We start from the raw sequence: 21669 nt of genomic DNA on the forward strand, positions 1-21669 counted from the left end.
GTTTTTCCTCCGTGAGAAAACTCTTGGATAATTTTAGCAAAAATTTTTTTTTAATTTTACAGCTATTTTGTCTATGTGGAAAGTATATTTCAACCAGATCGGTGCCTCTGTGGCTTGTCTTAATCATCTCTGGATCCTCAGTGCCCAGAGCAGCTAGATGTTCAGTAGCTATTTGTCAAATGAATGAACGAGTGACCAATACAAGGAAATGCAGAGTGCAGTTTAAGGAAGCACCCCATTGGGTTGGAGGAGTCCAGAATGGCTTTATGAGTAGAGGGCATTTCACCTGAAAGAGGGAGAGACTCCCAGATTACAGGAGAGAGGGTGTTCTAGGCGGAGGGAACAGCGCAGGCAAACGCAGATGGGTGAGAGTCTAGTGAATACCCCCGTTGGATTTATGAGAGAAATGGGTAGGAGGGGAGCCTGGAGCTAAATTGTGAAGGGTTGGCATGTCCCCATCCAAATCCATTCACCAGGCTTTGAGGGGCTTAAGCAGAGAGATGTTTCATGATGACCCGTGTGCCCTGTGCCTGGCCCCTGGATGGGTCCTGAGCAGTCAGCGGTCCCTGCCTTCTGGAGCCCACAGCCTAATGAAATGTCCAGTGAAAGGGGACGAGTAAGCAGACCCATAGCACATGCGAGCGTAAAGCCAGACTGAAGTACAACAAAGACGTCCAGTTACAGGGCCCACTGCCCAGAAAGGTGGCCGAGGAGGCTCTCGGGTGTGTCCAGGTCCATCTGGAATCCCCCCACAGGTAGGTCACAGGCCTCTAAGGTACCTGACTCAGGAATCATGGTGGCGTGCCCACACCATCCCACCACCCCAAACAAATGGCTGCCTCCCCCCATCCCCAGACACCAGCTGTGCCCCACCCCCCACTGTATCTGCTTCCATACCCTCAACATCTCTCCCCATCTCCCGGAGCAGAAAGAACAAGCACAGAAGACCATGGTCAGGTGCATTGCCAGGCACCCTACCCCCCACCACCAGCATCTATTGTTCCCGTGATTGGTGCCCTTTGCCCCCATCACAGCATCGCCCAGCCTCGCTGAGGGGTGCAGACTATCATCCCCACTTTATAGGTGAGGAAGCCAACACTCAGGTGGATCCCCAGGGCAAAGCCCAACCCAGCCTTTTGGCCCCTGAGCCCTCTCCCCCAAGGGCAGAGAAGCCTCCACCACACAGAGGAAAGTGTGGGGGCCAGAAAAATTAGCTGCCTCCTTTTTCTCCCCAAGCCAGCTTGTTTTGGGGAACCCCAGAGGGTGGGAATTCCAAGCAGTCAGATTTCGGCTCCCTGAGACAGCCTTAAAAGCGTTAAGTCTTTCTAAAACACGGTACCAGACACCTCGTCCCCAGTTCAGAACTTACATGGCCCCCAGGCCTGGTACCAAGCCCCTGATTCCAGCACCTTCTGACCGCAGGCCCTTCTCCAGCTTCATGGCCACTGGCTCCTGCCTCACATCTTCCTCAGCCTCAGCCCCTCCAGATCACCTGTCACGCTCTTTCTACTGCACCTTCCCAAATTCTCTGCCAGTGCATCTCATGGGACACTTTTCTGTGGCCCGGGCCACAGTGAAGTGGTCATCTGCATAGCTCCAGCCTGGGCACAGTGCCAGGTGCCAGAGCCTCAGTTAGTGTTGGCTGAACAGAAGCAGCTCAAACATCCCCTTCTCCAGGAAGCTTTCCCAGATTTCTCCTCTCCATCTACTTCTTTCTGAAGGAATGGCACCTTCCTCTGTGCTCCCAGAGCCCTTTGTACAGAGATCTTTACCAAAGCCCCTGCCTCCTACAAGAGTACAAGTCAGACCCAGACCACCTGCTCTCATCTGAAAGAAGAATGATTATGTGAAAGGGTATGATAGACTTGTTCCACTGTGGAATGGTCAGCCTTGGAGTGGGTGAGCACCCCGTCATCAGAAGCCTGCAAGCAGAGGCTGGCTGGCCATCCGTGGGATGCCTAGCTGGAGATCTGGGCAACGAGCAGAAAGTCAGAGAGTCATGACCTGAAGCCCCTTCCAACTCCAAGACCCCAAGCGTCTTTGAATCAAACATAACCTGGGGCGCCTGGGTGGCTCAGTCGTTAAGCGTCTGCCTTCGGCTCAGGTCATGATCTCAGGGTCCTGGGATCGAGCCCCACATCGGGCTCCCTGCTCAGCGGGAAGCCTGCATCTCCCTCTCCCACTCTCCCTGCTTGTGTTCCCTCTCTCACTGTGTCTCTCACTGTTAAAAAATAAAAAAAATTAAAAAAAAAAATCTTGAATCAAACATAACCTGAATTATTCCTTTGAAGGCAGGAGCCAGATAAGGTGTATGTCCCCTAAAGAGCAGTGGTTCTTTCCTTTCCCCTGGAACAGGAGACAGCAGGGGGCTGCCGTCCCAGTTATAGCCATGGGGAGGACATCAATAAATTATGTAGGCAGGATGTTGGACGTTCCACATCCCCGCTCCCTCTGGCTCTGTACAAAGAGGTCACGTTCGCCTGGATGAGCCGCCGCTGTGGCACGAGGCAGAGGCCTTGCTCACATGGCCCCCAAGCCCTGAGGGGGCACCAGAAGCCTTGTCCCTAGGCCCTGGAAATGCACCCAGAGGAGACCTGTGGTCCGCTTACCCTGCTCCAGCCCTGGGGACGAGGAGATCACTACCTGTCACCACAGAGCTGGTCTCTAATACCATTCTGGGAGCTGGAGGGGCCTCCTGACCTTGGCCTCTTCACGGCATTTGTTCCTTGCTCTGCCACAAGATGACCGTGCTCGGGAGTCTTGATTTTCTCTACAAGCAGCAAGGGGGAGCCCCCGAAGGAGAGTGACACCCAGGCGGAACTTTAGGCAGGTCGCTGGTGGTCAGGTAGGAGAACGATGGAAGAGGGGCAAGGCCGGAGGCAGGGAGACTGGGGAGGGGCTGGGCAGTGACCCCAGCTTGGAACGTGGTGCTCTGTGCTGAAGGAACAGCAGGTGCTGTGGATGGAGGAGGACAGAGGCTAAAGATTTTCAAGATCAATCCTTGTTTTTAAAATTCCTAAGGGCAGGAAGGGGACCAGTGGGCAGGAGCTGTCCACAGTCAGGTTTTGAACCAATGTTCTAATTCTTATATGAGTTTGCTGGGGCCTCCATAACAAAGTAGCACAGATTGGGGGCCTCCAACAACGAACTGGACTGCCTTACAGTTCTAGAGGCTGGAAGTCCAAGATCACGGTGTTGGCAGGGTTGGTTTCTTCTGAGGGCTGTGAGGGAGAATCTGCTTCAGATCTTCTCCCCACCCCCAGGGCCCACACCCCCCCAAGGTCAAGGGGGTTTGCTGGGAATCTTCAGCGTTCCTTGACTTGTGGCAGCAACACCCAATCTCTGCCTTCGTCTTCACATGACATTCTCCCTGAGTGCGTTTCTGGGTCCAAATTTCCCCTCTTCATAAAAACCCCAGTCACACTGGCCGAGGGCCAACCTACCGACCTCAACTTGATTACCTCTATAAACACCCTATCTCCCAGTAAGGTCACATTCACAGGCATTGGGGGTTAAGACTTAAATGTATTTGGGGTGGGTGGCCACAGTTCAGCCCATAACAGTCTGCAGACCCTCTCAGCAGTGGTTTGGCAGAGTGGGAATGGGGGTGAGCTCCCCAGGCACTATGATATGCAAGAGGAGTGGGAGTCAGACTCCACCTTTCCAAGCCTGAGATTCTAAAGTGCTTTGGTCTTCTGGTATAACTAGATTTTCTGCCCTTCATATGTCCTCTTCAACTCAAAGACGTTTTGCAGCAAATAGCAAATCATACCTTATTATTTTATCATTGGTCACTGCCCATGGGTCAGAATCCCTTGTTCAGTTGATCTGGGTTGTGTGTAAAGGCCTACAGCGGCTCCAGGCTGGTTTCTGCATCCTAATTGCTGGGCAAATAAATCCACAGCTCTGCATTGGAGCAGGGAGGGGGGCTGGTGCTTACCCCCTTCTGACTGGCTGGGTCTACTCTGGCCTGATTGGCCCAGACATCAGTCTGTCATTACAGTCAGGGAGGGCAGGAGGCAGTCCTTACTCTCTCGTGGCAATGTCCTATTTTGCATGAAGTATAGTCATTTGTATTTATTCTAAGGCAGTGTCACATTCTGTAAATGAAATGCTCCCAAATGTAGTGTCCCGCCAACCCCCACACACACAAAAAAAAGAACTGAAAATACGTGAGCATTATTTCTCATTGAGTTTGTAGGAATTGTGCATGTGGATAAAGCAGGGACACATTCCTCTGCAATTGTAGAGTGTTCTACCCCTGCCTGGTGTGTTATTGAGGTCTTTCTCAAAGTCCTTGCCCAGATCAGGATAACCAGTGGTTTCATGTTAGAAGGGACCATCACAGTGTTAGGTGGTAGCTGCCTGGGACTCTACTGAGAATTCTGAGACCACATCAGGGTTTAATCATCGGATTCTGTGATTGATTAATAATGCCTGCCATGGGCACAGGAAGGAAAGAGATGGTCTGCATGCCATATGTGCTGTCAGTATCTCATGGTCATGCAGGCCCCTTCCACTGGAGCTGCCTGTGAACAGGGCTCACTCTGGAATCCATAAGGGCGGTGAGGGCCTGCCCTAGGAGCACTCATCCCCATTGCCCCTGCCCTCCCGCCAGGTTCCAGAAGCCATCCGCAAGTGCCAGCGGGCAGGCATCACCGTCCGCATGGTCACTGGTGACAATATCAACACGGCCCGGGCCATCGCCATCAAGTGTGGGATCATCCATCCTGGGGAGGACTTTCTGTGCCTGGAGGGCAAGGAGTTCAACCGGAGGATCCGCAATGAGAAGGGGGAGGTACGTGCCCAGCACAAGGAATCCTCAGCGGGATGAGCTGGGGGGGGGGGGGCTGGGAGGCATGGGGGCCACATGACTGTACAGAGACCAGCCAGTGTGCCACTCAGAGCCCGGTGACTTTGGGTGAGTCCTCTCCCTTCTCCAGGCCTCAGTTTCTCTCTGACCCCCTCCCCCATCCCTCTCCAGATTGAACAGGAGCGAATTGACAAGATCTGGCCAAAGCTCCGGGTGCTGGCTCGCTCCTCCCCCACGGATAAGCATACCCTCGTCAAAGGTAAGACTGGGGGGGCAGTTCTGAGGCCAGAATCTCCTCCTCTCCTGGTGCCTGCAGCTTCTTTCCAGGACAGAGGGCTTTTGCACAGGGCTCCCCACACCTGGCAACATCCTTGCCTCACCCCATTGCAGCCCTGGGAGTCCCTCTAAGGACCACAGGGAGATGGGGAGGTTGTGAGTCTTCTCTGTGGGTTCCACTTCTTCTAGGAAGCAATGGGACTGGGCCTGTCTAGGTCCAAAACTCTTAGCTTGAGGGTAAAATAGGGCCCACAGACATGTTGTATTTGGCTGGTATAGTGCTCTTTTTTATGTTGAATTTGAGTGGGTTTATACAGACTCTCCCCTCACATTTGAATCCATCTTCACCACTCCTTATTGTCTGTCATCCAGTCCATTTCACTCATTTATGTTCTCAGTCTGGCCCCGGAGCTTGTGAGCTTGAGATCCTTGGTCTGCCTGGTCTCTGAGGACCCCAACCAACATCTGTAATGGGGACCCCAAAGGTGGGCCATCCTGGGAATAGCAGCCTGAGAGATGAGGCCAAAAGCTAGCATCCTTCTCCTTCCCTGTCTTCCTCCAGAGAGAGGGCATACCACTTGTTGAGCCCAGGTCGGTGGCCAGGTGCTGGGCCCTTTTAGAGTCATACAGCCCTGGCTTCAAGTCCTGGCTCGGCCACTAACCTGTTCTATACCCTTGGACAAGTCCGTCCTCTTCTGGGACTCAATTCTTCCATCTTTAAAATGGCCATAGAAGGGCAGGTTTCTGGCTGAGGTCATCCCTAGGGCATCTTGGATTCCTCTCCCAAAATGCTGCCCAAGGACATTAATAGAGGCAGATCTGGCTTGGGGACAGAAACACAGCACCCCAGAATCACAGATACCAGAGCAGGAGGCCCCCCAACCTATCCCCATTTCTTTTTCAATCACTCACTCATTTGTTTACTCATTCTCTTGATACGTGTTTTTGAAGGATCTACTAAGTGCCAGACCCAGCTCTTGGCAGACATAGTCCTTCCCTCTTGAAATTCATGGTCCAGATTCCATCCAGCAGACATTAAATAGGTTTCCTTGCACACACCTAGAGCCTGTATCGGTGGAAGAGAAGGGTGGGGCCCTCTGTTGGCCTCTCACTCAGGCTGGGGATGGATGTCACATCATAGGCCATTAAAGGTGGGTTGAGGGTCCCGGAGAAAGGGCCTGTGTTTCAGGCGGGGCAGAGAACTGCACTATGAAAGACCAGAGGCAAAGATTTCCAGATACCTTCAAGAAGTGGAAAGAAGCTCACTTGGCCAGGCAGGAGGAAAATTTGGCCCCCTCCCTGCTCTGGAGGAGCATGTAGGCAGGTGGAGGGACCCGGCAGTAATGAAGGTGACAAATGCCTAGTAGACACAGGCTGGTGGCTGAATCTTGGCTGGGGACTTGGACTGCCGCCAGCTGGGGGGAGCAGCCCGGGACAACTCCCAGAGCACATGGCCTTGGAGCTGGACCTGAAGAGGGCGGAACTTGAACACATGCAAAGGACTGGGGGGTGGTTGCGGCTACAAAGGCTTCTCAAGTCTCGGGTCCCATTCCCTCCCTCATCCCACGGGCTGCTGCTTGCCAGGACAGGACAGGGAGAGACACATACAGGAGCTACGGTGATCTGATGAGGGTAGGTGAGCGTCCTCGGGGAGTCACTTTCCCCAGGGGGCGTGGCATCTGAGCTGAGACTACAGGTGCAGGACAGGCACAGCTGGCGGGGGACAGCCCAGGGAGACAGGGGCGAGGGAGCCGGCTTTGCAGACGGAGAGCCATTCCTATGACTGGAGCACAGATTGGGGGCGGCCAGGGATGAGAGATGAGACGATCAGAGAATGAGTGAGGCCTGACCACCAGGGACTTCGAAATTTCTGAATGGAGCTAAGAACATGGATGTCACCCTGAGGCCAGCGTGGGGAGTGAGAGAATGATTCTCAGCTTGGGGGAGGGGACAGGTCAGTTCCAGGGGTTCGAGAGAAATCCCAGCGTTGCTGTGCAGAGTGAACAGGTAGCCTGGGGTTGGTGGGGAGCAGGGGGGATGCTAGTGGCAGAGGGGATGGGGACAGAGAAAAGTGAAATGGTTCCCGTGGGATCTTGGAGCAGAATCCACAGGCCTTGGTTATGGATGTGAGGTGCAGGATGAGAGAGGGACATGCCAAGAGTGACATTCAAATTTCTGTCCTGTCCATGGACATATCAAATTCCACATGTGTCCAGTGATGACATCTTTCACCCGCCCTTTCCACCGGCCCCAGCTCAGTGACAGGGCTACATGCCATCTCTTTATTCTATTTGTTGAATCTTTTCTTTTTATTTATTTTTTATTCTTTTTTTTAAGATTTTATTTATTTGAGAGAGAGAATAAGAGAGAGAGAGTGGGCTGGGGGGTGGAGAGGAGCAGAGGGAGAGCGAGAAGCAGACTCCCCGCGGAGCAGGGAGCCCGACATGGGGCTCGATCCCAGGACCCCAGGATCATGACCTGAGCCGAAGGCAGACACTAAACGGACCCAGCCACCCAGGCGCCCCTGAATATTTTATTGAGGGTGAATGTCTGGAGAGAGGTCAAGGCCAGTTGATAGGTCAGGGGTCGTTGGCAAATGGCACAGCCCAGGCCTCCTCAGGAGTGACTGGGCCCCCAGGTAGAAGGTGCTGGGGGAGCAGATGGTGGGAGAACAGAGGAGCTCCTGGAACCCAGGCAGAGGGGCAGGTGTTTCCAGCTGGGGTGGCCACCGGTGTGGCCAAGGGCTGCAGAGAGGGAAGAGTGTGCTGGAGAGGCCGTCGGGGCCCAGACCACAGAGGGCCACAGCCAGCACGGGGCTCAGGTGCCCAACATGCCCTGCAGGTGGGCAAGCCTGGAGCTGGGGAGAGTCACAGCAAGAGGAGGGGGGGGAGGCAGGGCAGGGGCCAGAGGGGAGGCTGGGCCCGGCCGGGGTCCTCCCGGCGATCGGGGCCGGCCCGGCTGCCTCTGCCCCACGGAGTGTCCCGGGGCCCTGAGCACCCTCGTGCCCCGCCCCACAGGCATCATCGATAGCACCCACACCGAGCAGCGCCAGGTGGTGGCCGTGACCGGGGATGGCACCAACGACGGGCCTGCACTCAAGAAGGCCGACGTGGGCTTTGCCATGGTAGGGGCAACTCGCCACGGGCCCTGGGGTGGTGCCTGGCAAGAGCTCATAGGCAGGGGGTGTGGGCAACTCAGCCTCGAACTGGCTGTGCGGGGACCCCGGTTCACACTCAGCTCACCCACCATCTACCTCACGTGCCCAGTGCTCTCAAGGCTCAGCCTGGCCCCCCGGGGTCTTCCTGGAAGGGTGGAAGAGGGCTGCCTGCCGTGATGGGTGTGGGGGAGGATGGGCCAGGGAAAGGCTTCCAGAAGGCAGAGTTGGCCTCAGGGGCCGGGTCTGTGAGGAGTACACGCACACACCCCCCGTGCGGTCTGGCCGAGCTGGGCAGTTGGGAGGAGGCATGCGGGGGTTCTATAGGACTGAGGGTGTGCAGGGGATGAGAACAGTGTTGCTCGAGCTGCTCACCACCCCCTAGCCGCCCCAAACAGGCTCCTGTCCCCACAGGGCATCGCAGGCACGGACGTGGCCAAGGAGGCCTCAGACATCATCCTAACGGATGACAACTTCAGCAGCATCGTCAAGGCAGTGATGTGGGGCCGCAACGTCTATGACAGCATCTCCAAATTCCTGCAGTTCCAGCTGACGGTCAACGTGGTGGCTGTGATCGTGGCCTTCACGGGTGCCTGCATCACGCAGGTGGGTCCTCCGGGGGCGGGGGGGCAGGTGGGCAGGATGGGGCATGCCAAAGCCTGGGGGAGCCCCTGCCAAGGGCCAGGAGTTGCATCACAGACCTCAGGTGCAGGCACCACCCTGAGGAAACGAAGCTCAGCAAGGTGGGGGGCTGGCCCAAGGTCATCTGGCAAATGGGAGATGTCAAGCCTCACCCCCATGGCTGCCTGACCTGGTACTCCCTCCAGGAGGCAGAAGAGGTCATCCTGGAAGGAAGGCAGAGCCCCCAGAGGGAGGCAGGGGCAGGGCAGGGCCCAAGGGAGGTCAGGCGACCAGCAGGGGGTAAGGAGCCAGCAGGGCCCTGGGGGCAGGAGTGTAACAGGAGAGGCCTGTTTGCCTGGGGCCCTGAGGCCAGGTTGGGGCTCCTTGTCACTGGGAGGGGCAGATATCTGTCAGGATCACCATCTGGGTCATGAGCAGCCCCATCCCGAGCTCAGGGGAAGCCAGCCAACAGGCCTGCATGTCTTCAGCCTCACTGCTTCCTCACCCAGCCCCATGAGGTGGGAATTATGATGATCCCCATTTTACAGAAGCAGAAACTGAGGCTTAGAGGCTGGACCAGCCAGGAACTGCCATTGTTCCTGCAGCCTCCTGCCTCCCCCTAGGGGCTGACCAGCCTGGCCTGGGGAGGAAAGGGCCAGTATTCCAAGGCCTCCCAGCAATCACGTGGGTAGACAAGCTCCTGCCCACAGAGAGGAGCCCCCAGAGGCCCAAAACACAGCACTGCCCCGGAGTGCTTTGTGGCCTTAGGAATGCTGCTCCCCTCTGCTGCATTCTGAGCGCCTGGGGCTGCATGTGGCAGCACCCAGTACCCTCTCCTGAGAGTCAGAGCTGGGAGGTGGCTGGTGGGTCCCTTCTGCTGAAAGGGCCCTCTCCTGGTCTGTGGGCGAGAGACTCCCTCTAGTGGTGGCTTGGGGAACACTCCCGCAGCACAGCCGCTCCTGCGAGTCTTCCTGGGGACCCCACTGATGATGCCAGATGGAGAAACAGGTTCAAAGAGGACTACCGGTCTGCCTAAGGCTTTAGATTGAGTTGGTGGCAGGGCCATGTAGGCCTTGATGGGGAGACGGGGGGTCCCGACCCTGAAGCACATGTAAATAGAGAAGGCTGATGAGCAGGAAAAAGCCTCAGGACATGGGGAAGGTGGCTGCTCCAGGGCACAGGTGGGAGAGGCGGCCTGGAGGAAGGGGTTCTGATGCATCTAGGAGGTGAGCGAGTATGGGGTGCAGGCAGAGTGGGCCTCGGGGGCTGCACTGAGAAATGATAGAGGAGTGAAGAACTACTCAGTTTAGGCTATTAGGCTTACAGGGTCGGTGGGCTTCCTGAAGGAGGTGTTCCACCGTGGATGAAGCTAACACCAGAAGGGGAAGTCTGGGCTGTAGAGAGGGTGATGCTAGGGAGAGGTGGGTGCCGCCAGCCAGGGTGACAAGTGTGGAGAGGAAAGCAGGGCTGAGGAAGGGGCCGTGGGGGGCACAGAATTAAAAGACCAGGGAAGAGGTGCCCTGAGGGAGAGGGAGAAGGACCATTCTCAGAGAGGCTGAAGAGGGCCAGGAGAGTGGGGTCAGGGGCCAGGAGGAGACAGTGGCCAAACAAGGCAGGGAGGTCAGTGAGAGGAGGCTGGAAAATGTGTCTCTCAATTGGTGAGAAGGAAGGTGCTGGTGACCTTGGAGAAGGGGATTTGGGGGACACGGAAAGGCCAAAGTCTGCCTGCCAAGGACAAGGTACTTGCGGGTACAAGGGAGGAGAGGACAGCAGATCAGCTCCTCGAGGCAGTGTACCCCACGTGATGGGATTGTGCACAGAGCGGTATGACTGTATGGTCCCAGTCTCAGCCAGAGAGAGGCGTGGGAGGATCCACACCAGAATGTGGATGGCGGCCGCCTGTAAGTGACAAGATCATTGATGAGTTTTAGCTTCCTCCGCTATTCCCTACTTGCCCCCAATTTTCTACCATGGAAGTATGTTATTTCTGGAATCATAGATACACACAATAATTGCTTAAGTTAAAGTGGGACAATGAGGTAAGAAGGAACTTGGTGGTAGCGACAAGGGGACAGGGGTCACAGGCGCTGTTGGTGGGACAGCAGAGACCAGAGCCTTGGATAGTGGAGGGGAAAGCAGTAGGAGGCTGAGCAGATGGGATCTATGCTGGAGACGGGGGAGAGCTTGGCCTTAGCCAGGAGAGATGTGTCCACAGGGGCTGAAGGGGTGGACAGCACATGGTGGGGAAGTGGGTGAATTTACCAGAAGGCAGGGAGCTGCTGACCATCATGCCTAGAAGACTCAATTTTCTCCTTGAGGGAGAACACAGGTAGGCAGGTCTAGGCTGTTCTCCAGAGAAGGGAAGGCCCAGCAATCCTGTGGGGTGCCTGTTCAGGAGGCCAGCTGAGGGCAGACCCACTGGGCAGAGTCGGCTCAAGACGCCACCAACAAGCTGCTGAGGCCCACACCCGGCCCTTCGTAGCAGCTGGTGGGGCCGGCCTCCCCTGTGACAGCCTTCCCCACCACTGCTGTCTCCAGGACTCCCCTCTGAAGGCTGTGCAGATGCTCTGGGTAAACCTCATCATGGACACGTTCGCCTCACTGGCACTGGCCACTGAGCCACCCACCGAGACCCTGCTTCTGAGGAAGCCATATGGCCGCAACAAGCCCCTCATCTCACGGACCATGATGAAGAACATCCTGGGCCACGCCGTCTACCAGCTCACCCTCATCTTCACCCTGCTCTTTGTTGGTGAGTCCCCCACTGGCCCACCTGGGACACCCCGGCCTGGACCCAGCGTTCTGGATTCACATCTGCCCTCTTGCCTGCCGTGAAGTCACAGGGGCCCAGGGCAGTGAAGTGAGTTGCTCAAGGTCACATAGCAAGTCTTGGGCAGAGCCGGACCCTGTCTCAGGCCTGGCCAACCCCAAAGCCAGGGCTTTTCCACTGATGACAGCTCCAGACACTGAGTGCACACTAGGCAACGTGGCGCCCAAGTGTTGATTTACGCCTCTCACACCCGCCCTGGAGGAGCCTGAGGCTCTGGCCCCTTCTCCGACCCATTCCTGCACCTCATCCGTGCCCTGTGCAGGCATCCTCCCTGAGACCTCCCCGGGGAGGGACCAAACGCCCAGAGCCACCAACCATTGCCACAGCATTTTCCTTTAGGCCACGTGCCTCACTAGGTCTCCCCGCCCTCAGTGGGGCAGGCACCTGTGTGCCACCTGACATTACAGGGAGCGCCCTGAGGCACACAGAGGTGAGCCGACCTGCAGCCGAACTGGGGCGCCTGGGTAGTACCAGGCCTGGTTCCCTCAGGTGTTTCAGAGATGATGTGGGCAAAGCCTACCCCTGGGCCACGGAGAGTCCCAGAGTGGGAAGGGGCGGGCCCACAGTCACACAGGGAGTCAGGGCCAGCCAGGAGTCCCCAGCATGGGCAGAGCCCCTCCGCTTGAGGAGCTGGGCTTTCAATGCCAGCGAGCGCTTGCCCTCAAAGTCCAGAGTACAGATGTGGGTAGGGCATGGATCCTATTCCCCAAAGGGCAGTCCTCTTGTACGAATTTGGAAGGTGATGTGTTGGCAGGACTATTGTCAAGAGTATTTTTAGTCTTCAAAGAAGCCATGTGAATGCAAAACTAGGAGAGAAGGCTGCTGGGTGGGGGTTCCTGGTTTACTTGCTGGCTTCCCCCCTTGAGCACCTACTCTCAGCGGTCTTGGATTCAGCTAGACACCTCACACTAAGAAAACCCCACAAGCCCTCCTGGCACCAGCTTACACAGCTTTGCCAAAAAATGTAGAATGGCACTGGGCCTGTCATCAGTGCGTGTCCACACAGCAAACCGGGGGGCTACTCTCCACCCATCATGTGATAACTCAGGTACAAGAGAATGAGGCCACTGGGTGGAGCCAGCCTGGCCTAGAAACCCCAACATCCACATAGCAATCAATATTTCCTATAAGAGGGGCGCCTGGGTGGCTCAGTTGGTTAAGCAACTGCCTTCGGCTCAGGTCATGATCCTGGAGTCCTGGGATCGAGTCCCGCATCAGGCTCCTTGCTCGGCGAGGAGCCTGCTTCTCCCTCTGACCCTGCCCCCTCTCATGTACTCTCTCTCTCTCTCATTCTTGCTCTCTCAAATAAATAAATAAATCTTTAAAAAAAAAAAATATTTCCTATAAGAGCCCGAGAAGCTTCCAGAGGTCTCAGCAAGGGTCACAGTCAGTTACAAGAAGCACCACTTTCAGGGGAGCCCAAGGCCATGGCCTCCCACCGGGGATTCCTGGTTCACACCCTGTCCTCCCAGTCTTCCCAGTCCAGATGAGTTTGCCAACTGGAGGTCACTTTCAATAAGCAGTGTCAGCCGACAGGAGAGCTTGCATTCCACCTTTATCAGACTTCCACAGAAAAGTGGAATAAAATTCACCCAACATCTTTCTCCCTAGAGAAGAAAGGGTTTTGTCATCCCTCCACTCACTCAGGACCACCCAACAGTGCAGGCCCACCCCGCCCCCTGACATCCAGAGCGCCGCCTCTGTCTCTGCCTGACCCACCCGGCTGCACAGAAGAGGCCCCCACTCAGGGCCCAGCGTCCCCCCCAAGCCGAGTCCCTCAGCCCCACTCCTGCCCTCTCGACTTGGCAGGCGAGAAGATGTTCCAGATCGACAGCGGGAGGAACGCGCCCCTGCACTCGCCACCCTCGGAACACTACACCATCATCTTCAACACCTTCGTCATGATGCAGCTCTTCAATGAGATCAACGCCCGCAAGATCCACGGCGAGCGCAATGTCTTCGATGGCATCTTCCGGAACCCTATTTTCTGCACCATCGTGCTGGGCACCTTTGCCATCCAGGTAGCCAGGCCCCCACCCCAACCTGGGCCGGGGTGGGCAGTGAGCAGCCAAAGCCCCTTGGCCGTGCCCTGAGAGCCCAGACCCTGAGTTGGCCCCTGACTCTCTCCCTCCTTCTCTTTCTCCCTGTCCCTCTCCTCTCTTTCTGTCTCTCTCTCTCTCTATCCCTGTGCTCCCCTTTGACCTCCAGATAGTGATCGTGCAGTTTGGGGGAAAGCCATTCAGCTGCTCTCCACTGCAGCTGGACCAGTGGATGTGGTGCATATTCATCGGGTTAGGAGAGCTCGTCTGGGGCCAGGTAAGTTCCAGGTGGGTTGTAGGAGATGCCTCTCGGCAGACGAAGGGAAAGAGCACTGGACAGGGAATCCGGGAGTCCCAGGAATGGGTCCCAGCTCTCCCACGGACTCAGTGTCTGACCCTAGGCAAGGCCCTCCCCATCTCTGGGCATCTGAGCAATGGGGGTTGACCCAGGTGCCACATACTGGTCTTCTGGGTACCACCACTGTGACTTTTGCCTTATATCTATATACCTCTGATCCTGTTATTTATTTGATATTTTCTTTCAATCAAATCAGTTTTTTTATTGAAATTTATTTCAAAAGGCAACTTTATATTATTAACATGATTAGAAAATCAGTATCATTTGTCATAAAGAGAAGCTAACAAAAAAATAATAACGTAATGAGAGCAATGTTATTAAACTCTAACTCGATGCCATGGCCTGTGAAGGCTCAGAGCCTGAAGCCAGCTTGTTGTTTAAGAGGATAATTAGTAAGTAGTATGACACCAAGCAGAGACTCCTTTAGAGAGCTCTGAGGAAACGCAGGAGGGGTGAGCTCTGCCTTGTCTCAGAGTGATGCAGGGCTGTGTCTGGCATCCTCCTGGCTTTGGAGAATCGTGGGCGGGATGCTCCATAGGGGCCCTTCCAGCTGTGACCCAGAACATTCTCCCACTCTTCCCTTCCCTACTTTTGCCCAAGTCCTAGGCATGTGTGCACACATGCAGGAGTGCATACACACACACACACACACACACACATCCCTTCACGGTACTCACTGCTTGCAGCCCGACCAGGATGCAGTGCTTGTGAGAAGTACCTGGAGCCAGATCTGGGGCAAAGGGGCTCTATTCCCAAGATGCTCCATTGTCCAGGTAGGGGGAGTCCCAACTGGCCTGAGACATTGTTCTTGCCTTCAAGCTGTTCCTAGAGGCTAGAGTGGGAAGTTGCAATAGCAGAAATTAACTAGAAGATGAAGAAGAAAATTTAGTTTCATCCAAAAGGTCCTTCTTTAAACTCTGGAGCTTCTTTGGAAAGTTGATAAACTAGATTTGACTTAGCAACCCCATTCCCTGGGCATCTTTATCCTGCTGGAGCCCACACCCTCAGGGAGCTCTTGGCATCTGGAGGGCAGACTCCTAATGCCTGAGGATGATGCCAATGGGCAATGCTGAAACCCCAGGGAATCCATGAGGCTGAGTGTCCAGGCCAGCACCCATCTGTCCCTAGAGGGGCCTCTGATCTTTGCCACCTCAGCCTCCCCATAGGGCCTGCCTTTCACACCTTGGCCCCATGGACAAGCCCTTTGGAGGACGATTAAGTATAAAAGCATATCCCCTTCTCATATTGCCTTCCCTTTCTGGGAGGGCAACCATTCCCAGAATGCCCAGGACTGGCTGTCCCCATGGTACCCATGCCCTGAGCCCCTGTTGCCCACACTCAGGTACCACAAGACCCAGTGATCAGGAGGAATAAACCCAGGGACCTGAGGGCCAGCTGTGGGCCAGGCTCATGCATAGCAACTTAGACATACCATCTTGCTTAATCCTCAAACTCAGAGTTAATCCTCAAACTCTGAGAATTGCCCCCCAGTTTTACAGATGGGAAAACCAGAGCTCAGAGAAGTTAAATGACTTACCCAAGGTCACATGACCTATAAGGTCTGGGGTATTCAAGGTCACACCTGTCCAACTCCTAAAGGCCAAGATTTTCCACTGTGCCCTCCAACTCTGGATGAGTGAGTGAAATACAAAGCAAATCAATAAGAAATTATAAAAGATGGAGTTGAGGAATGGGTAGGATGAGTTAAGAAGTGAGCCGAGCCCAACTAGGTAAGTTGGGGGGGTGGGGAGGAGAGGGGCGGTGGGGTGGCAGGTTGGGAAGGAGGCCACCTGAGGGACAGCCCCCATCACCCTGACGCTGGACCCCCTGCAGGTCATCGCTACCATCCCGACCAGCAGGCTCAAGTTCCTCAAGGAGGCGGGCAGGCTCACGCAGAAGGAGGAGATCCCGGAGGAGGAGCTCAATGAGGACGTGGAGGAGATAGACCACGCCGAGAGGGAGCTGCGGCGAGGCCAGATCCTGTGGTTCCGAGGCCTGAATCGGATCCAGACCCAGGTACAGGAGGCTCCCGGGGCTGGGCCACACCTAGCTGGGGCGGGCGGGGGATGGAGATGGGCGTGCTCCATGCCACCCCACAGGCCCGCAGAGACGGGGCTCCAGCCCTGCTCTCACCACCTCGCCAGCCTTTGGTACACCCATGCTCCCCACACGCACGCTCCCGTGGCTGCTAAAGAAGCTGCGGCCTCTTCAGGAGCCTTCCATCTCACCCCTCAGACCTGCGAGGGGTCAGACTGGGGTCACACCCACCATGGGTTTCCAGGGGGGATGCCCCTAAGCGGGGAGGGGACCTGAGAGCTGAGGTGAGTGTGGGGCTCTGGTCAGGGTCAGGCTCCGGTCACCACCAGGAGGGGCGGTGCAGGGCTCGGGCGCCAGTAGGTGTAAGGCCAGGGCCAACCCTAGATTCTCCCGGGCCGGGGCATCTCTGCACATGTGTAACATGTTCCCCACCGGGGCCTTCGGACACTGGCCTCCAGCCTCCACCAGAGCGTCGAGGCCACTCTGGGAAGCAAAGTTTGGCTTTCCCCACGCATACGCAGACACGTACGTGCACAGTAAGGCGCACACGCCAGGCACATGTGTGGGATGGATTTCCTCCCCAGGACAGACACCTGTGCCCCCACACACGGGCCACACGCTCTCACACAGCCCTCTGCCCAGGCTGGAGTTCTAGATCACACTGCTTGTTCACAGCCCTGTGGGATGAGGGACTCAGGGGGCTAGGAAACTAAGGGAGGGTGGGCCTCTTGCCCGGACCACGCCTAGCAGCCCACTGTAACCTGGGCTGCTTCACGCCCCACCGAGCCCTCCCCAACATCCTCTCGTTGGCATTCACAGCCCCCCCCGGTTTTAGGGGTGACCGAGGTTCAGCAGACAGCCCTCTCAGAGAGCTGGGGGCGGGGGGGAGCAGGTGTCGGGCCCAGAGCCTCCCAACACCGCCGGGGTTCTCCTCTGCGACAAGAACCCCGGCGCGCAGCCCTTGGCCAGCCCTGCCCGGGGCTCTGGGGCCCCGAGGGGCCTGGCGCCCGCAGACGTCTTTCAGAGGCTTTGAGTGTGTCTGGCAGTCTTTGTTTGATCTAAGTCACCTTGTCCTTGTCCCCATGGCTGCGGCTGTGTTCTGGCGTCGTGCCTGTCAGTCGTGTAGCTGTGTGTCCGTTCTTCTCGCAACTTGTCTCGTTCTCTCCTCCGTTGCAGATTGAAGTAGTCAATACTTTCAAGAGCGGGGCCTCCTTTCAGGGAGCCCTGCGGAGACAGTCCTCCGTCACCAGCCAGAGCCAGGACGTAGCCAATCTCTCTAGCCCTAGTCGCGTGTCGTTGTCCAATGCTCTTTCCTCTCCGACCAGCCTTCCTCCTGCTGCAGCTGGGCGTGAGTGTGAATCCTTACTGCCTCGGGCGCCACCGACGCCAGCGCTGGGCGGGCAGGGGCCGGGGCCCCAAGGACACGGGGGGCAGCCGGTCATGGCAAGGCCCAGGGGGCTGAGGGGCCGCAGCCATTGAGGAGGGTCCCCATTGGTCAGGAGAGCATAGCCAGTCATGGGTTGGCCGGCCCTTGGTGGGCCAGGGTTGGCTGGGGTCAGGGTCAGGGGCTTAAACACTCAGCCAGGGGGTCGTGAAGGTCCAGAGTGGCCAAAAAGGTCTGGGTCAGTCAAGGATCACCATCTGGTGGGGAGTTTCCAGTGATCAAATGCTCCAGCCCACTAGAGGGTTCACAGCGGCCGAGGCCGAACAGTCAGCCAGGACGGCAAGGAGTATCCGAGTATCCCAATTGGTTAGGGCCATACTCAGTCAGGAAAAGCCTGGCGCACAAGGTCAAGGTCAGAGTTGGCCAGGAGGTCAGAGTCTTATAGTTAGTAAGGCAAAGCGTTACCACGGGTCAAGGCCAGCAGAGGTCACAGTCGGTCACGGTGGGGTCCAGCCAAGAGAGGGGTCACTGCTGGTCAGAGGTCCCAGTCAGGGAGGGGTCCCAGGCCTTGGAGGAGGAGATCACAGCCCGGAGGCCCCCGCCACAGTAGTTCAGAACCCTCTGCTTCATCCCTTGTACATCTGATGGCATTAGCTGCCTTACACACATTATGCCCTGCATGCTGAAGGTCTGACCCCTTCCTAGAAAGGACAGGGCTCCTTCCCCATTCAGCTTGACCTCAGGCAGAAAACAGTGAACCAAGTCTCACATCTTGGCTGGATGCCAGCAGGCCATGAGGGATCTGGTCCAACCCGTAGTGTCCTGCCCTTACTCATCTGAGGGATAGCCGGGGACTCTGGCCTCCAACTTCTCCCTCCTGCCAAGCTCACCTCCTCATGGCACCACTTCTAACCTGCTCTCTCATCTCTGGCTTCTAGATCTTTCTGAACCCCTCCATGGCTTCAGGCCCCAGAGGGAATAAGAAGTCTCTACTACCTGCCTCCCTTACCTTGTGTCCAGTCAGCCCCACCCAAACTGCGGGGGAGCCCCTAGTTCTGGTCTTCTCAGATTGCCACAATGCATCTGTTCCAGCCCTCGGGCTTTTGATGAGGAACAGGCCCTGGGGCTTCATCTCGCCATACTTTATACAGTGCCTGTACCCCCATCCAAATACGGTATACCCACCACACACATCCCCTCCCACTGAGCTGGAGAGGACCTGCATGCCGGCTGAGAACTGGGCCATCTGAGCCCTCGGGTGGGAGACACGAGCCACAGGGAGCCTGTTGCTGGCCCATGCTCATATCCCATGACTGTTCAGTGGTGGCAGCCCTGCCAGGTAGGCAGGGTAACAGGGAGGATGCAGAAAAGGGAAGAAAAGCCCTTCTGGGTTCATTCATTAGCACAAAAACCCAGCGATGGGGAGGCCAAGCAAGCCAAGGTGAAATGGAGATCTATTTGAGCAGACCGGGTCCAAGTCACATTGCCATGACTATCGCTAGGAAGTCACTGCCAGGCTTTCTCAGGGCAAGAAACACTTTGGTCCCATCCTGCCCACCGCCCACCCCCCCACCCCCCGCCCCTTACAGCAGAGAGCCTCAGCCAGCTGACCTCCTCCTTCATTCACTTAGCTCTGGCCTTGCTCAGCACCACCAGCTGTCTTGAAGTGCAATGACCAAGTGTTCCAGTCTGGGGATGCCTGCCTGGCTCAGTTGGTAGAGCATACAGCTCTTGATTCTGGTTCGAGCATAGAGATCACTTTAAAAAAGGAGGAGGGGGGTTCCGGTCTGGAGAGCCACTGGGGAAAGAATCCATTTCTTTGGGCTCCTGCCATCCCTCCTGGTGACTCCCACATCCCTCTGGCTGGGTCTGACCTCTTTGAGGCACGGTGCTTCACACTGGCCACAGCCAGAGCCTACCTGGCATTTCTGGGCACCCATGCAGCCTTTAGAAGTCTTCCTGTGGCTTAGCCCCACGCCTTAGCTCCCACAGCCTAGAGAAAGAGCTCAGTCATCTCAAACCTGGGCAATATCATTCTCACCTTTTCTTATTCAATAGGCCAGTTGAGTGACACCCAGCTTTCACCACTTCTCCTTCAGAGAGACAGCCATTTCTGCCCACCCTCTATTTTCTCCAAGGACCTAGAGAGGCTGGTCAGGCATGATTCCCTCATCCAACTGCCATCTTGCCTCCTTGAGCATGTTGTATTCCTACCCTCTACCAGAGAATCCAGACTGTAATTTGGGGTGTCTTGTGGGAGCCTGACCATGCCCCTAGCCAAGAGTTCTGGTTCCAGAAGGGATCCTAACCTCTGTAGCTTCAACACACACACTTTGATCAATACAGTCACAGTGTGGACTCTAAACAAGTACCCCCAGTTCCTCCTTCACCTGAATAGTTGCTATAACAACAACACCTCCTCTAGTCTCCAAGGACTCTGAGGGCCCTCTAGTTACCAGGCAGGGTCCCTTCAGGAGTCAAAGGCTTTTTTCCCCCAGGGAGGTGTGAAACCAGTAGCCAGGAGTAAGAGAAGGGGTCCCGGCTTGGGTGGGATGGAGAGGTAGGCTGCCTCCCACCTCCTCTGGCAGGGACTTCTTCCTGGGGATTCTCCAGCAGAGGAGGGTGGCCCTGTGCATGCTGAGTCCAGAATACCTGGAATCTTATACCCTAGAAGGAGTCAAACCACTGTCCCCTGGGTTACCATGAGTTGACCACCAAGGTCTGTGGTGGGGCAGTGTCTGCTTGGGGCGGACTTCTGACTCATGACCTTGGGGTGAGGAGCCCCCCATCCCATCCCTCCCCCGGCACCACTGTGAGGTGGAGGGCCCCAGGCAGACAGATGCATGCGGTGACGTGACAGTCAGGTCACACTCACACCCAGCATGTTTGGGAGGGAACTCTGGTCCACTGTCTTGCTTTCCTCTTCTGACTGACATAAAAGTGAGGTTTTTTCCCCCAGAAACTTAAAGGCACACCCCTAAGGCCTTATACTTGAGCCTCACTCAACATTTTCCAAAGTAGTCCCCACATCCTTCATTTCGCATATGCCTCACCAAGGAAATAGGAGAGAGGACCTGCCAATACATCCATTCCCCTGAGAAAGACACTGAGGCTCAGAGGACTGGGCCGACTTGGCCACGATCACACAAGTGAGTGGCAAGAGGTCTGACTCCGAAGTGCCTCATTTTCCCACCATCCCACAACCACTTTCCGGACTAGCCCATAGCCCTGGAGACTGCAGAGGTTGAATTTCCATTTCAGAACCAGTGCCCATGCCCACAGCCTCACAAAGTGGAAAGGGGTCCACCCTCTGGGCTCTAGAAGGCCAAGAAAGCGGTTTCTCTGCTGGACTTTCTACCAGCCTGGCCGGGACCACCTTCCCACTGGTGACCAAAGACAAAACGAGCATTCGGCTCTGTGACCCGAGGCCAAGCCCCCTGCTGCTCCTGCTTATGCCTCTCAAACTCCTAACGCATCTCAAGCCACTTTTGTATTTAGCGAGTTTGTAGCAGGCTCCGTGTTGGTCAGTGGAGGTCCTCCTCCTTCGAACCAACCAGGCCAAGCACGTCAGACCCCTAACCCAGAACCGGCCACTTCCTGGCCACTACCAGACAGGGGCCATCTCCTCCTGCCACTTCCCCTTCACCTTCCTGATTCCAAGGACCGTTAGGGCAAGGAGGGCGCGTCTCGTAAGGGAGAAATGAAGAAGGAAAGAAAAGAAAGCTATGCCTCTCATTAGCGTTTTGGTAACGAACTCAGTGCAATCTTGGGTTGGCGAGAAAATGGCTTGCTTCTGGGGTGGGGCCTAGACCTCTCCACTGTCTGAATATTCCATGTGTTTGTTTCCCTAGAGGGCTAGAGAACCCTGGAGACAGAGTTCAGCAAGAGAGAGTGAAATTAAAAGAGGTTGTGAGTCTTTAACCTTGAGCCTGAAATGAATGTGAATCAATCCCAGACTCTTGGCTTCCCTGAAGCCGGGTAAACATTCGAGTATGTCGAACCCGTCCCAGCCCAGGGCCGACACAATCCCTCAGAGCCGTCCGACAGGGGCGTGGGTCTCTTGTTCCCTTTGTGCTGATGAAACCACAATGTCTGAAATCCCAAAGGCCGGGTCCTTTCCCCTCTCCCCTCCCCCCATACCAAGTATAGTTCCAGCC

At 56.1% G+C, this 21669-nt stretch overlaps 1 protein-coding gene across 1 annotated transcript in view; it reads left to right on the top strand.

The window, feature by feature from the left end:
• Positions 1 to 21669, top strand: part of ATP2B2 (ATPase plasma membrane Ca2+ transporting 2) — a 203895-nt gene that overhangs the window by 176450 nt on the left and 5776 nt on the right. The window contains exons 15-22 of the mRNA XM_054504605.2: positions 4619 to 4798; positions 4985 to 5072; positions 8107 to 8213; positions 8658 to 8849; positions 11403 to 11616; positions 13504 to 13715; positions 13903 to 14010; positions 15925 to 16107. Coding sequence (XP_054360580.1) covers positions 4619 to 4798; positions 4985 to 5072; positions 8107 to 8213; positions 8658 to 8849; positions 11403 to 11616; positions 13504 to 13715; positions 13903 to 14010; positions 15925 to 16107 — 1284 coding nt within the window. The remainder of the gene's footprint in view (positions 1 to 4618; positions 4799 to 4984; positions 5073 to 8106; positions 8214 to 8657; positions 8850 to 11402; positions 11617 to 13503; positions 13716 to 13902; positions 14011 to 15924; positions 16108 to 21669) is intronic.

Source organism: Mirounga angustirostris, unplaced genomic scaffold, assembly GCF_029215605.1.
Source record: "Mirounga angustirostris isolate CCGP_5_RB_7025 unplaced genomic scaffold, mMirAng1.0.hap1 SCAF_1, whole genome shotgun sequence".
Lineage (NCBI taxonomy): Eukaryota > Metazoa > Chordata > Mammalia > Carnivora > Phocidae > Mirounga > Mirounga angustirostris.